Consider the following 17,787-nt stretch of genomic DNA (forward strand, 5'->3'; position numbering starts at 1 on the left):
TCCAAAGTTAGCATAGATAGCCACAATATTGCTGAAAATATATTGTCACAGCTGTTGTTTCACGTGACGACCTCTAACTCTCGGCTGCTTTTGTGTTTTCCATTTGTACAATTTGAATTACTGAGCCGACTTGACTAATGTTGTGAAGTTTGAAGATGCTATCCGCAGCTAGCTGAAAAAGAAACTCAAAACTTTTGACTTTTGTCAACTAATAAACTGAAAATCTTTGTTCAGGATCAAGTAAGGATGGAAAACAACGATCAGAATCATGATGAAAATGCACCGCTGCTGAGTGGACGACCGGACAGGAATCGAATTCAGGAGGATGATTCTGAGGATGTGGAACTCTCAGGCTGTGGAGCCACAGTTTGTTGTGATCCGAGACGGGCCCTTCATAGATACCTCATTCTTATTTTTATTTGTTTCTTAAGTTTTGGTAAGGATAGACTGAGGCAAGATATCTTTATCGTCATTCTTGGGTGACTGTCATTGTCATTAAAATGAGCTGAGAAAGTCTTAACTGATTCAGTCAACTACTACTAGCTAGGCTGGCAGCTGGCCCTCGACCGATTGTTTTTTATTATTTTTTTTAAGGAACTAATTAACTTTTTTATTAGAGCCTGGTGCTGGACTCTGCTGGAGTTGGACAGTAGAATTAAACAATTCTCTAGACTAACATGACTAAGGTGAGGTTAGCCTACTCTCCAACTCCAAGACTAGAGTTGGCTGGCACATTAAAAAATAGGTGCATGTATAGACAGGAATAACCGTCGTTTCTGGGGATTTATTCAACAATTTCTGACATTTTACTGTAATCCCCATTCACCGACGGTAAAGTGTCCGTGTGGGCTCCCATTTGTTATAACACCAGCACCTTTGTCCGACCAGAGTCCAAAGTTTGAGGTTCTATAACACATCGAGGTTACAATCTAAGGATATGTAAACTACAAATTAAAAATATTTAATTATTCAATTTTAAAATACTTTAAACGATATAGATGAAAATGCATGAAAATTATACTTTACCGATGTTTAGTTGGGTACGACACAGGAAAACAGGTCAAAATGGCAGCCAAACTATGAAATATTTACAAATGAACGGAGAGGGCGTCAACAATTTACGAATGTGATATCGATATTGCATTCCACCAGCACACCTACAAGGCAATAATACGATACGATACACTCACGAAGACAAACGATAATAGTTATAATCGCGATATATCGAGACATTAACGATAATGACGTCATTCAAGATGGCAACTTGCAGGGAAAACCGTTAAGGTCGGGAGAAAATGTCTTAGATGACAGATTTCTCAATCATCCAGTGGATTTTTTTAATAACTCCGGTCCAAGGTATGCAATTGTTTAAAGGGGAAGTTCACCCTGAAGAAAACCTTGTTGCAAAAATAGCAGAAAAAATAGTAAAAAATATTGGTGAAGGTTTGAGGAAAATCCGTTAAAGAGTAAGAAAGTTATTAGAGTTCAAAGTTTTGGATTTGTGACGTCATAAACGAGCAGCTGCCCCATGTGTTATGTAATATAAAATGCATGAATTTCAAATTTTGCATGGTTCCTGATGACTTAATTTTATTTTCTGTTCATGATTGGGTGTGAAATGATTTGTCTATTGATATACAAAAGGTACAGTGAAAACCATTTTCAATTTTCTTAGAAAATGACAATTCATTGATTTTTTACCATTCGCTATGTAGGAATGCTGCTCGCATATGACGTCACAAATCAAATAATTGAAATTCTAATAACTTTTTAATTATTTGATGAATTTTTCTCAAACCTTCGGCAAAATTTTTAATTATTTTTTCTTCTATTTTTACAATAAAGTTTTTGTCAGGGTGAACTTCCCCTTTAAGTTATTTATATTTCCCTGATAATTAAACTGTAAATTTCGCTCAAAAAACAGTTTTAAATCTCGATCTATAACAACGCTAGTTCACTATACGTCTGTAGCCACGGACCCCGCAGCTTTTCAGTCTATGTATGGTGAGTGGAGCCAACGTAGTTCAGCGGAACAACCAAAATACAGAGCCTGAAGCTTTTGGTCTAGTGCATGTACTGATGTAGTTGATCTTAAACAAGGTTTGGAAAACCATTTCCTGACCCAGCCTCCACTCCAGAATGGATAAAATCATGAAAAATAATACTCAGGAAAAAACAGTTATGTTTTGACTAAAGGATTATCGAAATCAAAATGTTGGCTGCAGCTTTCTGCATCTTTCCAGTACATCCGGTAATAAATAAATAAGGTAATAATAATAAGTCCTATGATTTTTATTAAGGAACTTTACAAAAAATTGCTTATGGTTTTAAAACGCAACCATCTTGGCTGTTGTCATAGAAAATTCCAATCACCGACCAGAAAATTGAAAACCTTTCTTTAGCCTAGGAGTTGATGAGTGATCAGACCATTGACATGACAATAACATTCCAATTTGAACATCAAAATGCATTTTTTATCTGAATAATGATGGGTAATATTAAAAGATTGATTGATTCATCTTAGGCCTTTACTTTGGATTGAGTCAAACATGTTCATGTGTTCAGTAATACATGTAGGTTCGTCACCATTTTTGTGAATTGATCCCAGAGGCCAGAATTGACATTTCAATCGATGAAAGGATTTTTGTTGACATTTTTTTAATCTTACAAATTTCCAAGTCTTTTCATTGTTCTCTCAATTTCTTAGGTATTGTAATGTGGTATCAAAAATTTAATTCATTCACATTACATTTCAATCTCTTCATTCATGTTTTGAATAGAAAATCTGCATAATTTTGTCTGTAAGAATATTTTTGTCCACTAAAACTATCTTGCAATGGTTTGTGGGAACTTGTGTAGGTTTTTCATAGATTGATCATTGGAGCAATTATGACTGCCCACATACATCATGTATATGGCCATGTATTTTGAACTCGCCCCACACAGGTGATATTTTGCTTTTTCAATTTTCATTGTTTTTTTTTTGGACAATATCTCAGTTGAAAACCAAAGTTACACATGTACTGTTTAATATTAGCAAACACAAGACCATAGAGTTGCATGTGATGTGTACAAATACAAATTTTAAAACTAATTAATGGTATGGGCAAAGAGAAAACAAATATGGATGTCGTAAATAAAGTATATTTGGGGTGTTAAAAATTTGAACATTTTCGCTCATAAAAGTGTGAGCAGTTCATCCTACCTCATTTTAAATGCCATTTTTTGAATCCTTTTAAAAAAAGTATACTTTTGTATGGATATGGTGAATATTTTCAAAGTTATTACCATTTTTATACCAGAAAGTGTGCTCTCATTAGATTTAGGCGATTTTACACAAATGGGCGTGTTCAAGAAATGGTTTCACCCTTTGAAGTGTGAATTGGTTTTGAACTTGACATGATTTATTGCTTTTTCTATTTATGTAGTACACTGTAGTTACTCATTGAGATGATTGATAGCTATTTGGTTTCATGTATCGTATCTCATTAATTTTAACCAATAATGCCTAGTTTCTACTTACTGTGTAAGAATTTACTTAATGCTCATATAATAGGATCTTGTGGTTATCTCACCATGAAAATTTAATTGAATGTGAATTGAATTCTCTTTCTGTCACATGTGCATTTACATGTATTTAAATGATGGGAAAGATAGCTTTCAATATAGTGGCAAATTTCAATCACTTATTTTTATAGGGTAGCTGGTCAAAATTCTTTCTGTAAACACCATTAGGGCCTAAGGATCATCCTTATTGTAATTTGCTGTACATTGTATATCGTACATCAATCAAATCTGAAAATCTTTTACGTAAGAATATTTATCACCAATTAAAATGTAATGATGAATTTCAGAATATATTTTACTGGTTTTGTAATACTTGGTCACAAATATATTTTTACATGTTGTTGAGAAGATATTACATTTAAATTAATCACCTGAAAATACTAGATACAGGTACTCAATTTCAAATTTTATCCATTTGTTTTCTTATCAGGGAGCTATTTTTGCTACGACAATCCATCCGCTCTTCAAGATCAAATTAAACAGGTTAGTTTTCCTTTTAATAAGGCACCTTATTAAAAAGAGTTTTTTCAGTAAGAATCCTTTTCATTGTCTGAACATTGACTTCTGTTAAGATGTCTGAAGGAATATCGTTCAGTTTCTTTGGTCAAGTCTTTCAGAAGAAATCCCACTCGGCCTCTTTTCCCGTTTAGCCTTCCTATAATAGGGAATGTCGGAGATCTAATATCAAGACTTGGTTTACAATGGGAATAGTGAACCTATGAAGTCACCAGCACTATTCATCAATACAAAAGTTCAAAATTTTCCCAGATGAAGCATGTCAATTCTGTGAAACATGCACAATGCGATGCTTAAATGTATGAACAAAAAGTTTCTGATTGGTTCTACACGCAGAAAGAATGCATTGACTTTGAATTGAAATCGATCACTGTGCACTCCTAACTCGTCTATATTTTTCAATCTCTTCAGCATTCTATTTCTTTTTAAATATGTGCATGCTCCTGCCATTATTTTTGTTGATCATGTGATCTTTCTTGAGCTTATTTTTCTTATTGTCATATGAACCCAGTCATTTCCTTGAATGTATCCCTTCCTGTAATCTACTCCCACACTTCCTGCTATTCTTACTATTTGTGAATATTCAGTTTTAGTGACGAGGAAATATAGATATATTTCTCCAGAAATTCTATATGGAAAGTGTAATGAGTTCATATACTTCTGCATGTACTTGGCAGGTGTTCGTTATTTTACAATTTAATCTTGTCTGTAAAATAATGATCCAAGGAAATCATAGAATATTCTTTTATTAAGAAAACAATGCCTCCATTTACTGCTGAAATAAAAAATGATGAAATAATGAATATATTGTATTGTATTAGATATGTTTGTCAATGAAAACTCTCTTTGATTTGTTTTCTTAATGGGTTGATATGAGACAGACACAAGTTTTTGTTTGGGTTTGCATACTTTGTATGCAGATATTTAAGAAAATTATCTTTTCTCACAGAAGAACACAGCCATGCTGTCTGATATCGCCATGCAATAATCTAGAAGTGTGATTTGCAGAGTAATCTAATGGAGTCATTTTCCGTTTTTTTTCCTGGAAAGCAGAGATTATTGTTCAAATGCTGAAGTAAATCATATATTTGTAATCAGAATTTTATGACATACTGGTACTGTGATGTTAATAATTTGCATGTGTTTATTTATTGTGGTTAAGAGGAAGGGTTGTGGTGGGGGAGGGGTGATGAATGACAAATGTGTTTTGGTTTCTAATTAATGACTGTAAATACTGTTTCATATAGAAATTTATTATCTTTATTAAACACTTATGTGTTGGCAGGTTATGCACAAAGACACAGCTAGTTTCATGCTGCTTTACTCTCTGTACTCATGGCCAAATGTTGTTCTCTGTTTCTTTGGAGGCTTTCTCTTGGACAAAGTCTTTGGTGTCAGGTGAGTAGTGGATGGATGGAAGGATGGATGAATGGATGGACGGATGGATTGCTGGATGAATAGACGAATGGATGGATGGATGGAAAGATGGATGGAGGGATGGATGGATGGAAAGAAGGAACAAAGTATGGGTGGGTGGATGGAAGGAAGGATGGGTTGGTGGGTGGATGGATGGATGGATGGAAGGAAGGAGGGAAGGATGGATGAATGGATGGATGGATGGATGGATGGATGGATGGATGGATGGGTGGATGGATGGATGGATGAATGAATGGATGGATGGATGGATGTGTGAATGGAAGGATGGATGTGTGAATGGGAGGATGAATGAATGGATGCGTGAATGGAAGGAAGGATGGATGGTTGGTGGATGGATGGGTGGATGGCAGGGTGGATAAATGGATGGATGGAAGAATGAGCAATTAATGAATTGAACAAATGAATGTTTCAAAAGTAAAACTTCAGTGAAAGAAAGAACGAATGAATGATTTGATGAACAGCAAATATGAGTGATGTGAAAATACAGCATACTTCATGAAACTGATATCAGAAAATTATGTAATCAATCAAGGTCTGAAACTGCTACAATATCAATGATAGAATGTTATGTATGAATTGATAAAGGATATATTATTATACTTAAAGGATGAATACATGATTGAATTAGATAAATTGGAATGAATGACTTAATTAATTTCTGTACAAATGAGGTATTGAATTAATCTATTAAAGTCAGTTATATGGTGAAATCAAAATGTTTAATGTCAATCTTGTTAACTATTTTACTTTTTATTATTGTAATGCACAGTTGAGTATATAATAGAAATTGTGCAATATAAATGTACAATTATTATTAATTATTGAACAATATTCTATTGTGATACTGTTGAAAGGTACTCAAGATAAACAAACGAATGGTATTTTTGCATTTTTTCATTCAAGTAAACTTCTTGTGAATTGAATTATTTCATTGTTATAGAGTTGGCACCCTTATCTTTGGTGCTTTCGTCCTTGTCGGCCAATGTATCTTCGCTCTTGGGGCAACACTCAACAACTACACTGTCATGCTGGTGGGAAGATTCGTCTTCGGGTGAGTTAGCATTCAAATATTCTTTGCCATAGAATTGTTGAAAAAATATCTTCCCTACAACATAATTAGTTTAAATAAATAGAATTATGTAGCTCAAACAGAAATGCATATCTACTCTTATCTAACTCCTCAATCGGAGTGATGTATGTTATTGGTGATGTTATAATATAATTTGTTTTATTATCATTATTACCATCATCATCCTTATCGTCGTCGTCATCTCCATCATCTTCATCAGCACCAGCATCATCCTTTCCTCGTCACCATCATAATCATCATCAGCATTCTCATCATTGTCTTCATCACCATCAGCTTTATCATCATCATCATAATCGTCATCATCATCATCGTCCTTGTCGTCGTCATCACATCATCATCATCATCATCATCATCATTAATCATCATCATCATCGATTAATGTCACCTCAGATGAAAATAATTTAATGCAAATATTTTCTGTTTATATTGTTATTGTTCAGGTTGGGTGGAGAGAATCTAGCTGTAGCACAGAATACATACTCTGTGAATTGGTTCAAAGGAAAAGAGCTCAACATGGTCTTTGGACTACAACTCAGTTTTTCAAGAGTGGTAAATACGAATATGTAGAATTGGTTGACATTATTGAAATAAGCCAGTTCGTAGTTCCACTCTGCGCATGATCAGAGGAAGGTCATTTGTACCAAAGTGACATGGTGGTTTAAAATCTAATGAGATAAGCACCAACTTTGATGTCTTGATTATTCATATATTCTTTTGAATTGTGTTTTTGATTTACATCCACAAAAAAACAACAATGCGTCCACGACTGGTATTTCACAGTTTGTCAAGTACATTGTGCAACATGCTATGATATGCATTCAAAGTAGAAATGCAACAAATACCTTCATTAAGCGTTCATTGGTGTGCTATTCTAGTCACCTGGTCTATTCAATTTCTTCATCCTGCTATGTAAGGCAAGCTTACGTAATATCTTGCTTTGAAATCTGCCTATCATAATGAAAGAAATGAAAGCTCATTTGACCAAAATTGTCCATGAAGTAACTACGAATTGGTCTACGAATTAATATTACTATCATTATCATGACAATACGAACAATGTTGATTATCATATTATGTCTATTTCTTATTTTGAAATGGTTCAGCTTGTCAAGGAGGGTGATGCATTACATTGGGATTACCCCAAGCAAAACAAGAACAAGTAGAGTGAGAAATTATTAGACTAATAGTATTAATGGCCATGATGATCATTTTGATTGAAACAAAAAAAAAGTTCTGTTTTTAAATTTTGATTGTTTGATTCACTGCCATGGCAACTATTAAGGTATAAGTATATGATAATAATAGTATGTAATGTTTCTGCAGCCTTTAATACAATGTTCCTAATCGCGGCATACAGTATCAACCTGTCCTTTGCATGTTTACTGTGATCAGATGTTGAGCATTCAACAAATTCCTTTTTACTGGGTACCCATTTACTACACCTAGGTGAAGAGTGGCAAATGTGGGTAAATGCTTGCTAAAGTAATAAAGTATACTTTTATTTCTGCTTTGTGCCTTCTCATACATGTATAAAATGTCTCAACACTCTATTCATAGACTACAAATTGGATGATCATTGCAATTCTTCTATATTGATTTTATTTCAATATTCTTGTTGTTATGCAGGGCAGCACTTTGAACATGAATATCTTGGCACCAATCTTCAAGGCACTTGACAAGGATATACCAGGACATATCAGATTAGGATATGTCCTTTGGCTTGGTATGTATCACGAAAAAAAGACAGTGGGAATATAAAAACGGCTTAGGGCTATTTAGTCCCGACGTGTCCATTCTTTCCTATTCCTGCTTTCCTATTCGTTCATCTGTAATTACCTCTTCGTTCCTGCTTTCCTATTGGCTCAAGCTTATAACCGACATGGTTATAAACTTGAGTTTTCAAGTGGATCATCATTCCTGATGACAACCAGAACACCCTGGTCGAAACGTCGTTAACAGTTCTTTTCAGAACTAACATACAATCAAGAAGAAGAACAAACAGTCCTTTTCAGGACTACATACATGGGCCCGTATTCCAAAGTCAGGTTTAACTTAGACTATGGTCTAATTCTGTGCTAAAATTATGGGAAGCCAAAATTGTCAAAATTTTTATTAAGTTGTATGTTTCTTATGGTTTCTGTGCTTTTTCCTGATTCATTGATGGTGAAGACAGTCATCTATTCATACTTCCTAGACAAGTATGAATGATTTGAGAGCCAAATGAGCTGAAATATGATATCTCTTCTGTCAGTGATTTATCTAACAATTGGCTATCCATACTTAAAACACAACTTTAAACCTGAGTTTAAATTAAACCCGACTTTAGGATACGGGCCATGGTGTTTACCATAAAAACCTCCAATATTCTCCACCATGGAAACCTTCAAAGATCATCTAACATGTCCATTGTACATACATTCTATGTAACGCCAGTAGATTTATCAGTCTTGTGTACCAACACCTCAAGTCCTTGACTCTTAAAGCAGGGGGGTGTTTCACAAAGATTTAAGTATGACTTAGGTCGCACTTAAATGTCGACGCGTACATGATATGCAACGCGCAATCTTATTGATCAATACGCAGAAGTGCGCGTCCTCTTGGCATGATCTGACCAATGCTGTCATGCCTTTTATACTGCGCGCAACTAGACATTTAAGTGCGACTCTAAGTCATACTTAAATCTTTGTGAAACACCCCCCTGGCCAGGTTCTTAATGCAACATTCAGAGCAATTGTATTAAAATATTGTACAACGCCTACTTAGCTTGTTGTACGCGAGCAAATGGGAGGCTGAATGTCAAACATTCATACCGTTGCACAAAAGACGTACCATCCAAAATGTACTGCTTCACTGCTTTAGGAGGTGACGTCACAATACGATTTAATTCATTGGGCTCAGTAAAAATGAAGGCGCAATACGCGTAAGCCTGCTGGCTAAATGTGCAACGCTGCCCAAGGTCATGTGTGCTTGTGGGATTTTGCTTTCCGCTTTCTGTATTTTGCCCCCTTTTCATAGATTACTACAGGGATAAACTCTTGTTTTTTCATATTTTCGCTAAATTCCAAGGTGTTGTGCAACACAAATAGCGAATATTCTTGTTCGTGCAATGGTGCGAGATTTTGCATTCGGTGAAAGAAAGAGATGCTCTATTCAACTCGGCTAATGCCTCGTTGAATAGAGCATCTTTCTTTCACCTCATGCGAAATCTCGCACCATCGCACTCATGCCTATTCACTATTTGTATATTGGTCCACATGAATACTAACACAATAACTACTCAGTACCACATTAGTGATGTTACCAAAGAGCAGAACAACGTTGTTAACGAGTATGGGCTGCTCTTATTGATTAGGATGATAGGATTTCAGAAGCCGATAAATTCATGTAAGAATTCAAGAAATCCTACAGGTAAATCGTTTTTCCATACTTCCATTTCATTCAAAATCATCAAAATTTCATATGAATAGTGAAATTCAATTGATCTAAACCAACTTAGATTTCTTTGTTTTCCCCCAACATCATTAAATGTATGTTGAAACTTGAATATGTGAATGTTATCACATTTGTTTTATGTTTGTTTTATTGTGCTATTAGGAGCCGGTATGTGTGTGTTTTCTATCTTATGTGGTGTTTTCCTGGGATATTTTGACATAAGAGCTGCAAGAATACTCAAAAGAAGTAGTGGAGGAACTGGTAAGTGACATTGAATCATCCACAACTCACAAGTTCTTATGAACTTTTCAGTAGTTTCCGTTTTTCTCTATGCATGTACATGTAATTTTCACTCTTATACATATTGTTTTTTATATTGGTGAGAAAATTATATTGAACTTGAATTTGAACTGGAACATCTAGTAATACATGAGAGAAAGGCGTGATATTAAAACAAGGGAATATTGACTAAATAAATTGTTCATATTCTGCAATTTTTCACCAACTTTTCAAAAACCTTTGTGTCACCTCCCTAATTACAACAGTCTGAACTAGTATGTTTCCATAGTTTCAAATGTCAATACAACTACAATTGATAGAAAAAAATTGTAATAACTCTTAAATGTATTAAAAACATTATTTTTTGGAAAATCAGATTAAGGAGTACAAAAAAATTGCTTTTGAATATATGATAGAATAATATGATATGAATTATTAGTCTCATTTCAGCGTCCAACATGTCTTTGTTGTTTGAATTGTATTAAAAATAAATATATATAATCATCAGAGATGTTGTAAGAGCTGATATATAGTACAGTATATGACATTCATGTCAAATTCAGTATCATATTTCAAGATTATCAAGAATAATACAGCTCTAATACCAAATCAGTAAATAGCCTTTTGCCCTAAGGATATTTCCAATGTTTTCATATTTGTTTTTGCAGGAGAAACAATCAAGTTGAGCGATATCAAGGACTTCCCTATCAGTTTATGGCTGATCTTTTTAGTCTGTGTTTTCTACTATGTCACTGTCTTCCCTTTCATTGGGCTTGGAATGTAAGTATAATCCCGGGCGGGGGTACTCGACCAAAAAAGTAGTAGGTATGTGCCGCGGGCGAGACAAAAAACGGGGGCCTTGGAGCGGGCTTATTGTAAAAAGAGGGTCCTCGTAACATACAGGCTTCGGAACTACAAATGTTTGTGAAAACGGGGGTCCTTGCGCAGAGATGATGGCCAGACAGTGCTCTGCGGCCGCTTTTCACCAAAATTGCAGCTCATTGTAGCAGATCAATACGGCCGGAACGGCGTAGCGGAAAATATGTGAAGCTTTAGAGCGGATTTCTTTCTTTTTTCTCAATTAGAAGAACATGCTATGCTTTGGAGCGGCTTTCTTTGTTATTTTTCTCAATAAGACAAAAATGCTATGCCTTGGAACGGAAATTTGAGTGTAAAAATGGGGGTCCCCTCCACGGCACATACCCACTATGCATTATATACTGAGTGCCCCCCCCCCCGGTATAATCCTACTAAGGAGCAATTCCATAAAATAATCAACTCTTTCTTGTATGTTTTATCGCCATATTTATCAATTTTCACTTCACTTTATTAATTACCCAAGCTGCAATATGATTATTAGAAAGTATTATACATTTTCATATTAAAGGTCAAGTCCACCTCAGAAAAATGTTGATTTGCATCAATAGAGAAAAATTAGACAAGCACAATGCTGAAAATTTCATCAAAATCGGATGTAAAATAAGAAAGTTATGACATTTCAAAGTTTCGCTTATTTTTAACAAAATAGTTATATGAACGAGCCAGTTACATCCAAATGAGAGAGTCGATGATGTCACTCACTCACTATTTCTTTTGTTTTTTATTGTTTGAATTATACAATATTACAATTTTTACGAATTTGACAATTAGGACCTCCTTGACTGAAGCACAAAATGTTAAAATAATGGAATTCCACGTGTTTAGGGAGGAATGAAACTTTACTGTAGATGACAATGACAAGAAAATAAAAATATTTCATATTTCATATAATAAAATACAAAAGAAATAGTGAGTGAGTGATGTCATCAGTTCCTTCATTTGCATAACGACCGACATGTGAATATCACTGTTTCGTGAAATGAAGCGAAAATTTAAAATGTCATAACTTTCTTATTTTACATCCGATTTTGATGAAATTTTCAGTATTGTGCTTATTGAATTTTTCTCTTTTTATTCAAGTCAGGTTTTTGTTGAGGTGGACTTGTCCTTTAAGCAGAAATTTTAGGTCTGTATAAGTTGTCCTCCCACAAGTCAGATAATCGCATATGTCGAAGCATTTTATTTGTACCAGATTATGCAATGTGCGTTACTTACTCATTCTATATGGTCAGACTAACAGATTTGTATGGTTCCAAGAGATCTGACTTTAAAATATGCAGAGTCACGTGTACATATACAATGTTGCGGAATAACTATTTCCTTTTGTTTATTCAGTGTATTCTTTGAAGACAAGTTTGACATGTCTCCCACAGAAGCTAATCTTGTAAACAGGTAAGGGAAGGAAAGATCTCATACTAGTAATTGAATTATTTTCTTCATTATTAAATTCAAACAAATGTTCATAAATCATGATTGTTCTGTGAAACATATTCATTTTATTTGCCCTGTAACATCAAGCTTAGTGATTGATCGTAAGACTGATATTATAATAGGTAATAATAATAATATAGGATATTTATATTGCGCACATATCCACCTTGTTAGGTGCTCAAGGCGCTCCTATATTACCCGGCTAAGCTAGGCGTTCATAGCGCACACAGCTTTTTAAGGAATTCCTACCGGTACCCATTTACCTCACCTGGGTTGAGTGCAGCACATTGTGGATCAGTTTCTTGCTGAAGGAAATTACGCCATGGCTGGGATTCGAACCCACGACCCTCTGTTTCAAAGTCCGAAGACTAATCCACTGGGCCACAACGCTCCACGGTAAATATACGGTAATACACAGTAATCAATGGAATCGGTTGTAGATAATAGCCCAATGATAAATCTCTTCAGTTTTATGTTACAGGGCTGTGAATGAGATATGTAAAATAGATTGATATTAACAGAAAAAACCCAGGAACCAACACAAATTGTGTATGAATGATAGGTCACATAAAAGGCATTTGGAATCTAAACTTGCCAACAGAGACATGCAAATGGACCAATTTCCACAAGTTAGAAAAATAATATTTGCTAGTGAAGGTCTTCCAAGCTCTCCATATATAGAAACTAGGGAGGTCCACTGTGTAAACACATGGCCTATGCTATTCTTGCAGTACCACTGACCTCTATATATGACCCACTCCATATTTATGCATAAGTTCAGGGCAGTGGATGTGTTGATTTCTTCTTGTGCAACTAGGCTAGGTTGAACCAGTGTACATTCTTAAGTCATATTGGCATCAATATTTTAATTTGAAACCATTTAATGATATATTTCATTTATGTCTATATCTTTCTTCATTTATTTGTATCTTTGTCTCTTTCAGCTTGGTTTATTTCATCTCTGCTGCCGCATCTCCCGTCTTTGGTTTTGTTGTTGATAGAACAGGCAAAAATATCTTCTGGGTGGCCTTAGGCATCATTCTGACTCTGGTTTCCCATGGAGCTTTAGCATTCACCTTCATTAATCCTTTCGCAACCATGGTAAGTTTCCTTGTCCCACATGCAAATATTTTTGTTAGTGCTGTTTGCATCCATTGAAGGTGTCCGACATATACATATTTATGTAAGTGCTATTTGCAACCATGATATGTGCCTACGTATACATGTTTATGTTTTTTTTTCATATTCCCATTTATGTAGTTACAGTAATTATGGTCTTGGGAATCGTGGGGAAAATTAGGTTCTTGGGAAGTCTTGATTTAGGGGAAAGGAAAATTTTACCCCTGTCTTTTAGATATGTGGTTAAATTGGCTGTTTGAAGTGGACACACAATTCAATAATTTCAGAATATTCATGTTGTGAGGTATTTGTTTGAACATTAATTTCTTGGCTTTCTCAATCGACACATTGTCAATGTAATTTTAAGCTTTTACCTTGATTATTTGTTCATTTTTGTCAGAGATCTGAATGAGTAATGAAGAGGGTCATTTCTATTTTTTTTTCTAGACCTTGATGGGAATTGCTTACTCTATCCTTGCCTGTGCTCTGTGGCCAATTGTAGCCTTCATCATGCCTGAACATCAACTTGGGACAGCATATGGATTGTAAGTTCTGAACTCAGATTTAATTTTAAATCTGGTCTAAGTTGTGGTTTAACTATGGATAGCCACTTGCAGCGCAAATATCTAACAGTACATATGTAATTTTTCAGCTTATTTTGACACTCAAATCATTTGTATCAGACTAGAAATATAACAAAAGAATTTATCTATAGGAGGAATATACAATGGATATGTACAAAACGTTAAAAATTCAAATGCCATTAAATGTAAACGTCCTTTTATATTAAGAGACTGTACCAAGAAGTTTAGTGCACTCACATAGGCAAGCATCATAAGTATTATACTTTGTTTTATAAAACAAATAATGCACAGATTTTAGACCTCAATTTTGACTGCATTTGTTCTTAGTTTTAAAGTTCTGTTTCCTTTCTCTCTTCCTTTCTCATCCCCATCGTTTTTTTTCCATTTTCTTATTTCTCTTATGACTCACAATTCTTACTTTTCTTTCTGTTCTTTCTCTGTTGGCCCTTCTTTTTTGTACTTTTATGTTCTCATCCCTTATGGCTTAACCGATGCTCTCTCTGCCTCTTTCCCCTCTTACTTGTTCTCTTTACTATCTCTCCCTCTTTCTTTCCCGTCTCTTCTTCCGTACCCCTCCCTAGTATGCAGTCGATTCAGAACCTAGGTTTGGCTATAGTAGCTGTAATAGCAGGCAAGATTGTTGATTCCAATGGTTATCTCCTATATGAAGTCTTCAACCTATCCTGTCTATGTAGTAAGTTCATCTTATTCAATGTGCAGAGTATCAGCACCTCCCCAAAAAAATTAAAATAAAAAGGAGAAAGAAAGAAGATAAAATAAAAAAATAAATAATGAAAAATTAAAAATAAATAAATAGATGGATGAATAAATGAAAAATAAAACAGATAAATAAATAAATGAATAAATAAATAAATAAAATACCACGAGATACCAGCTTTAAAGCAGAATTAAACCCTGTCATAAATTTGATTTTAATTGAAGCAGAAAGTCAAAGGAAACATATTGGTGAAAATCTATCATTTATTTTAAACAGAGTTATGGATTTTAATAGTTTGATTTTGTGATGTCACATGCCTGCAACACTGCATGTTTGATTATCATCACCATCATCAACATCATCATGATCATCATGATGATCATCATGATCATCATCACCATCATCATCATCACCATCACCATCATCATTATTTTCAATATTATTATCATTCTTATTTTCATTATTACAACTACTACTTTTGTTATTACTATTATTATTCTAAATTGCATTAACTTTTATTTTTCTTAATTTTCTCCTCTTAGTTGCCCTGATCTGCTGTGTGTTGATGTATCTAGTAGATTCATCAAGAGGAGGTAGTCTGAATCTGTCAACGAGAGAAAGGAAAGCTCTTGCCAAGAAGGAAGAAGAAGATTTGAAGTGAGTAATAATGTTACAAATTTATTTTAGACAAATTTGTTTATTATTAAGGGGAGAGGGAACTGAATGACACAGTGTGTGGTCTCCCTTTGACTGTCTATTATAATAGCTAGTTTGAAAATATTATACCTTCATGCCTCTGAGATAAGTTTTTTTATGAGTATTCGCTATCTGTGTTGTAAAACGTCTCTGAAGTTGTACAGCAAAAATTCAAACAATCATTTTTTGGTACGATAATTCATGAAAATGAGTAAAGACCTATTGAAGCAAAAAGCAAAATCCTCCATGATTCAAGCCCATATCATATTTTTAGTAGCAATGTGTATTTATAGCAAGTAGGCCCTTTGCGTATTTTAATGTACCTGCATTTATGTACTAAGCGCATTGTGACATCACCTATTAAACCGTGCAATGGTACATTTTGGATGCTACATGTGCAAATTGATGAATGTTGTACTTTCAGCTTCCAATTTGCTTGCTTAACACAGGCTGATTAGGCATTGTACAATCTGAATTGATTGTTTCTCTAACTATAATTCCTTATCATTTGGATGTACAGAGAGAAATTGCGCCAGTCTTAACTGTTTTACCATCTAAATGTAACTCCTTATGATTTGTATTTACAGAATTACACCAGTCTTAACTGTTTTACCATCTATATATAACTCCTTATCGTTTGTATTTACAGAGAGAAATTACACCAGTCTGAATTACCTTCTACATCTAGTACTATTCAGCCCCAGTCAGCCTTTGCTCTTAGGAATAGATACCTCTCAAGACTGGGAGCTAAGGTAAGAATTCCCACTTAATATGGTATTTTTTTCAACTGAAAATCAAGAAATGGGATGAACATCATCTTAATTTTGATGAAAAAATACATACTTTGGAGCTTCAGACCATGTAAATCTTCAACAGTTTGGAGGCTCTAGTACTTGCTCCTAATATACTGTTGATGTGACCTGAATTTATTCAATCTTGTAGGTGAATGAATATTTTTATGTCATGTCTTAGAGTCCAGTTTCATTAAATTTTTATTACCAGCCATTTGTAACAAGGCAGTTTCATTTGCAGAGCCGCCAAATAGTTCTGGTTTTCAGTCATTACTGAAAATTGAGAAAGAGTACTGGTGGTTTCATGCAATTTACTGATTTCTAAATTTTCAGTTTATGTGTTGTCCTATGTTATTTCTGTGAAAATACTGACTTTCAGCCTTTAAATACAGATATGTTCTTGATCGGATGGCATCTCAACATTTGTTGTAACAATGAAGACAAATGAATAACATGCATAGATGTTTCTATCTTAATATTGTTGCCTTTGAATTCTGCATTCCTCCCATATTCATTGAATTGTGTCTGCTTTCTTTCAGGGGCGTTGGAACAGTTTTCAAAGGGGGGGGGGGGGGACTCACCATGCAAAAAATCACATTCCTGTGGTAATTTTTACGTTTTTGTACACGGTCTTGGAAAAAAGTGGGGGCTGAAGCCCCCCACCTCCCAGCCCCCTGCTTCTGCAGCCACAGTCTTTCTTGTATCCCTGGAAAATTTGGAAGCTCTTATAAATTGTAAAATAAGTGGCAGAGCTTTGAGGCTGATTGATTGTATTAATGAGATTTGTTTTATTATTACTTTTCAGTTACCTATGACTTACAACCCTCATACAATGGCACTATCGAGACATGGAATCCTGCAGTAGAGACTTCCCCTTCACAGCCAGAAGGTCCCAACTCCTTTTACCTCTATTTCTAAGTATGGCTTTGTGAACAATTTACTCTCTCTTTCTATGTTAGAGTGGATTTATGTATACAAGTATATTGTTCAGTTCTCTTTTCTGCATTGATTACCAATAAGAAGATTATATATATATATTTGTATTTTTGTAATGATTGTTAAAAATCTGCCAGATTTGAATATAATGTCTTACAAGATGTCTTATGTATTTCTGTACTTACACTTATCTATGACGTTATGGTCGTCAAATGAAAATTATGATTTGTGACAATATTTTTTCATTATGCAATATATATATAGCCATATTTTGAGGCTAAGATGGCAGAGGTTTCATTTCATTTTGTATCT

At 34.5% G+C, this 17,787-nt stretch overlaps 1 protein-coding gene across 1 annotated transcript; it reads left to right on the forward strand.

The window, feature by feature from the left end:
• Positions 1–78: 78 nt before the first annotated feature.
• LOC121430058 (major facilitator superfamily domain-containing protein 1-like) lies at positions 79–17,483 on the forward strand. The gene is made up of 15 exons (XM_041627332.1): positions 79–436; positions 3,998–4,050; positions 5,369–5,481; positions 6,461–6,571; positions 7,051–7,159; positions 8,237–8,333; positions 10,205–10,303; positions 10,990–11,101; positions 12,536–12,592; positions 13,576–13,732; positions 14,198–14,295; positions 14,916–15,028; positions 15,595–15,709; positions 16,398–16,500; positions 17,345–17,483. The coding sequence occupies exons 1-15, from the start codon at positions 247–249 to the stop codon at positions 17,402–17,404; spliced, it is 1,587 nt and encodes a 528-aa protein (XP_041483266.1). The 5' UTR covers positions 79–246; the 3' UTR covers positions 17,405–17,483.
• The last annotated feature ends 304 nt before the right edge of the window (positions 17,484–17,787 follow it).

This window comes from Lytechinus variegatus, chromosome 16 (genome assembly GCF_018143015.1).
Source record: "Lytechinus variegatus isolate NC3 chromosome 16, Lvar_3.0, whole genome shotgun sequence".
NCBI classification, from domain to species: domain Eukaryota; kingdom Metazoa; phylum Echinodermata; class Echinoidea; order Temnopleuroida; family Toxopneustidae; genus Lytechinus; species Lytechinus variegatus.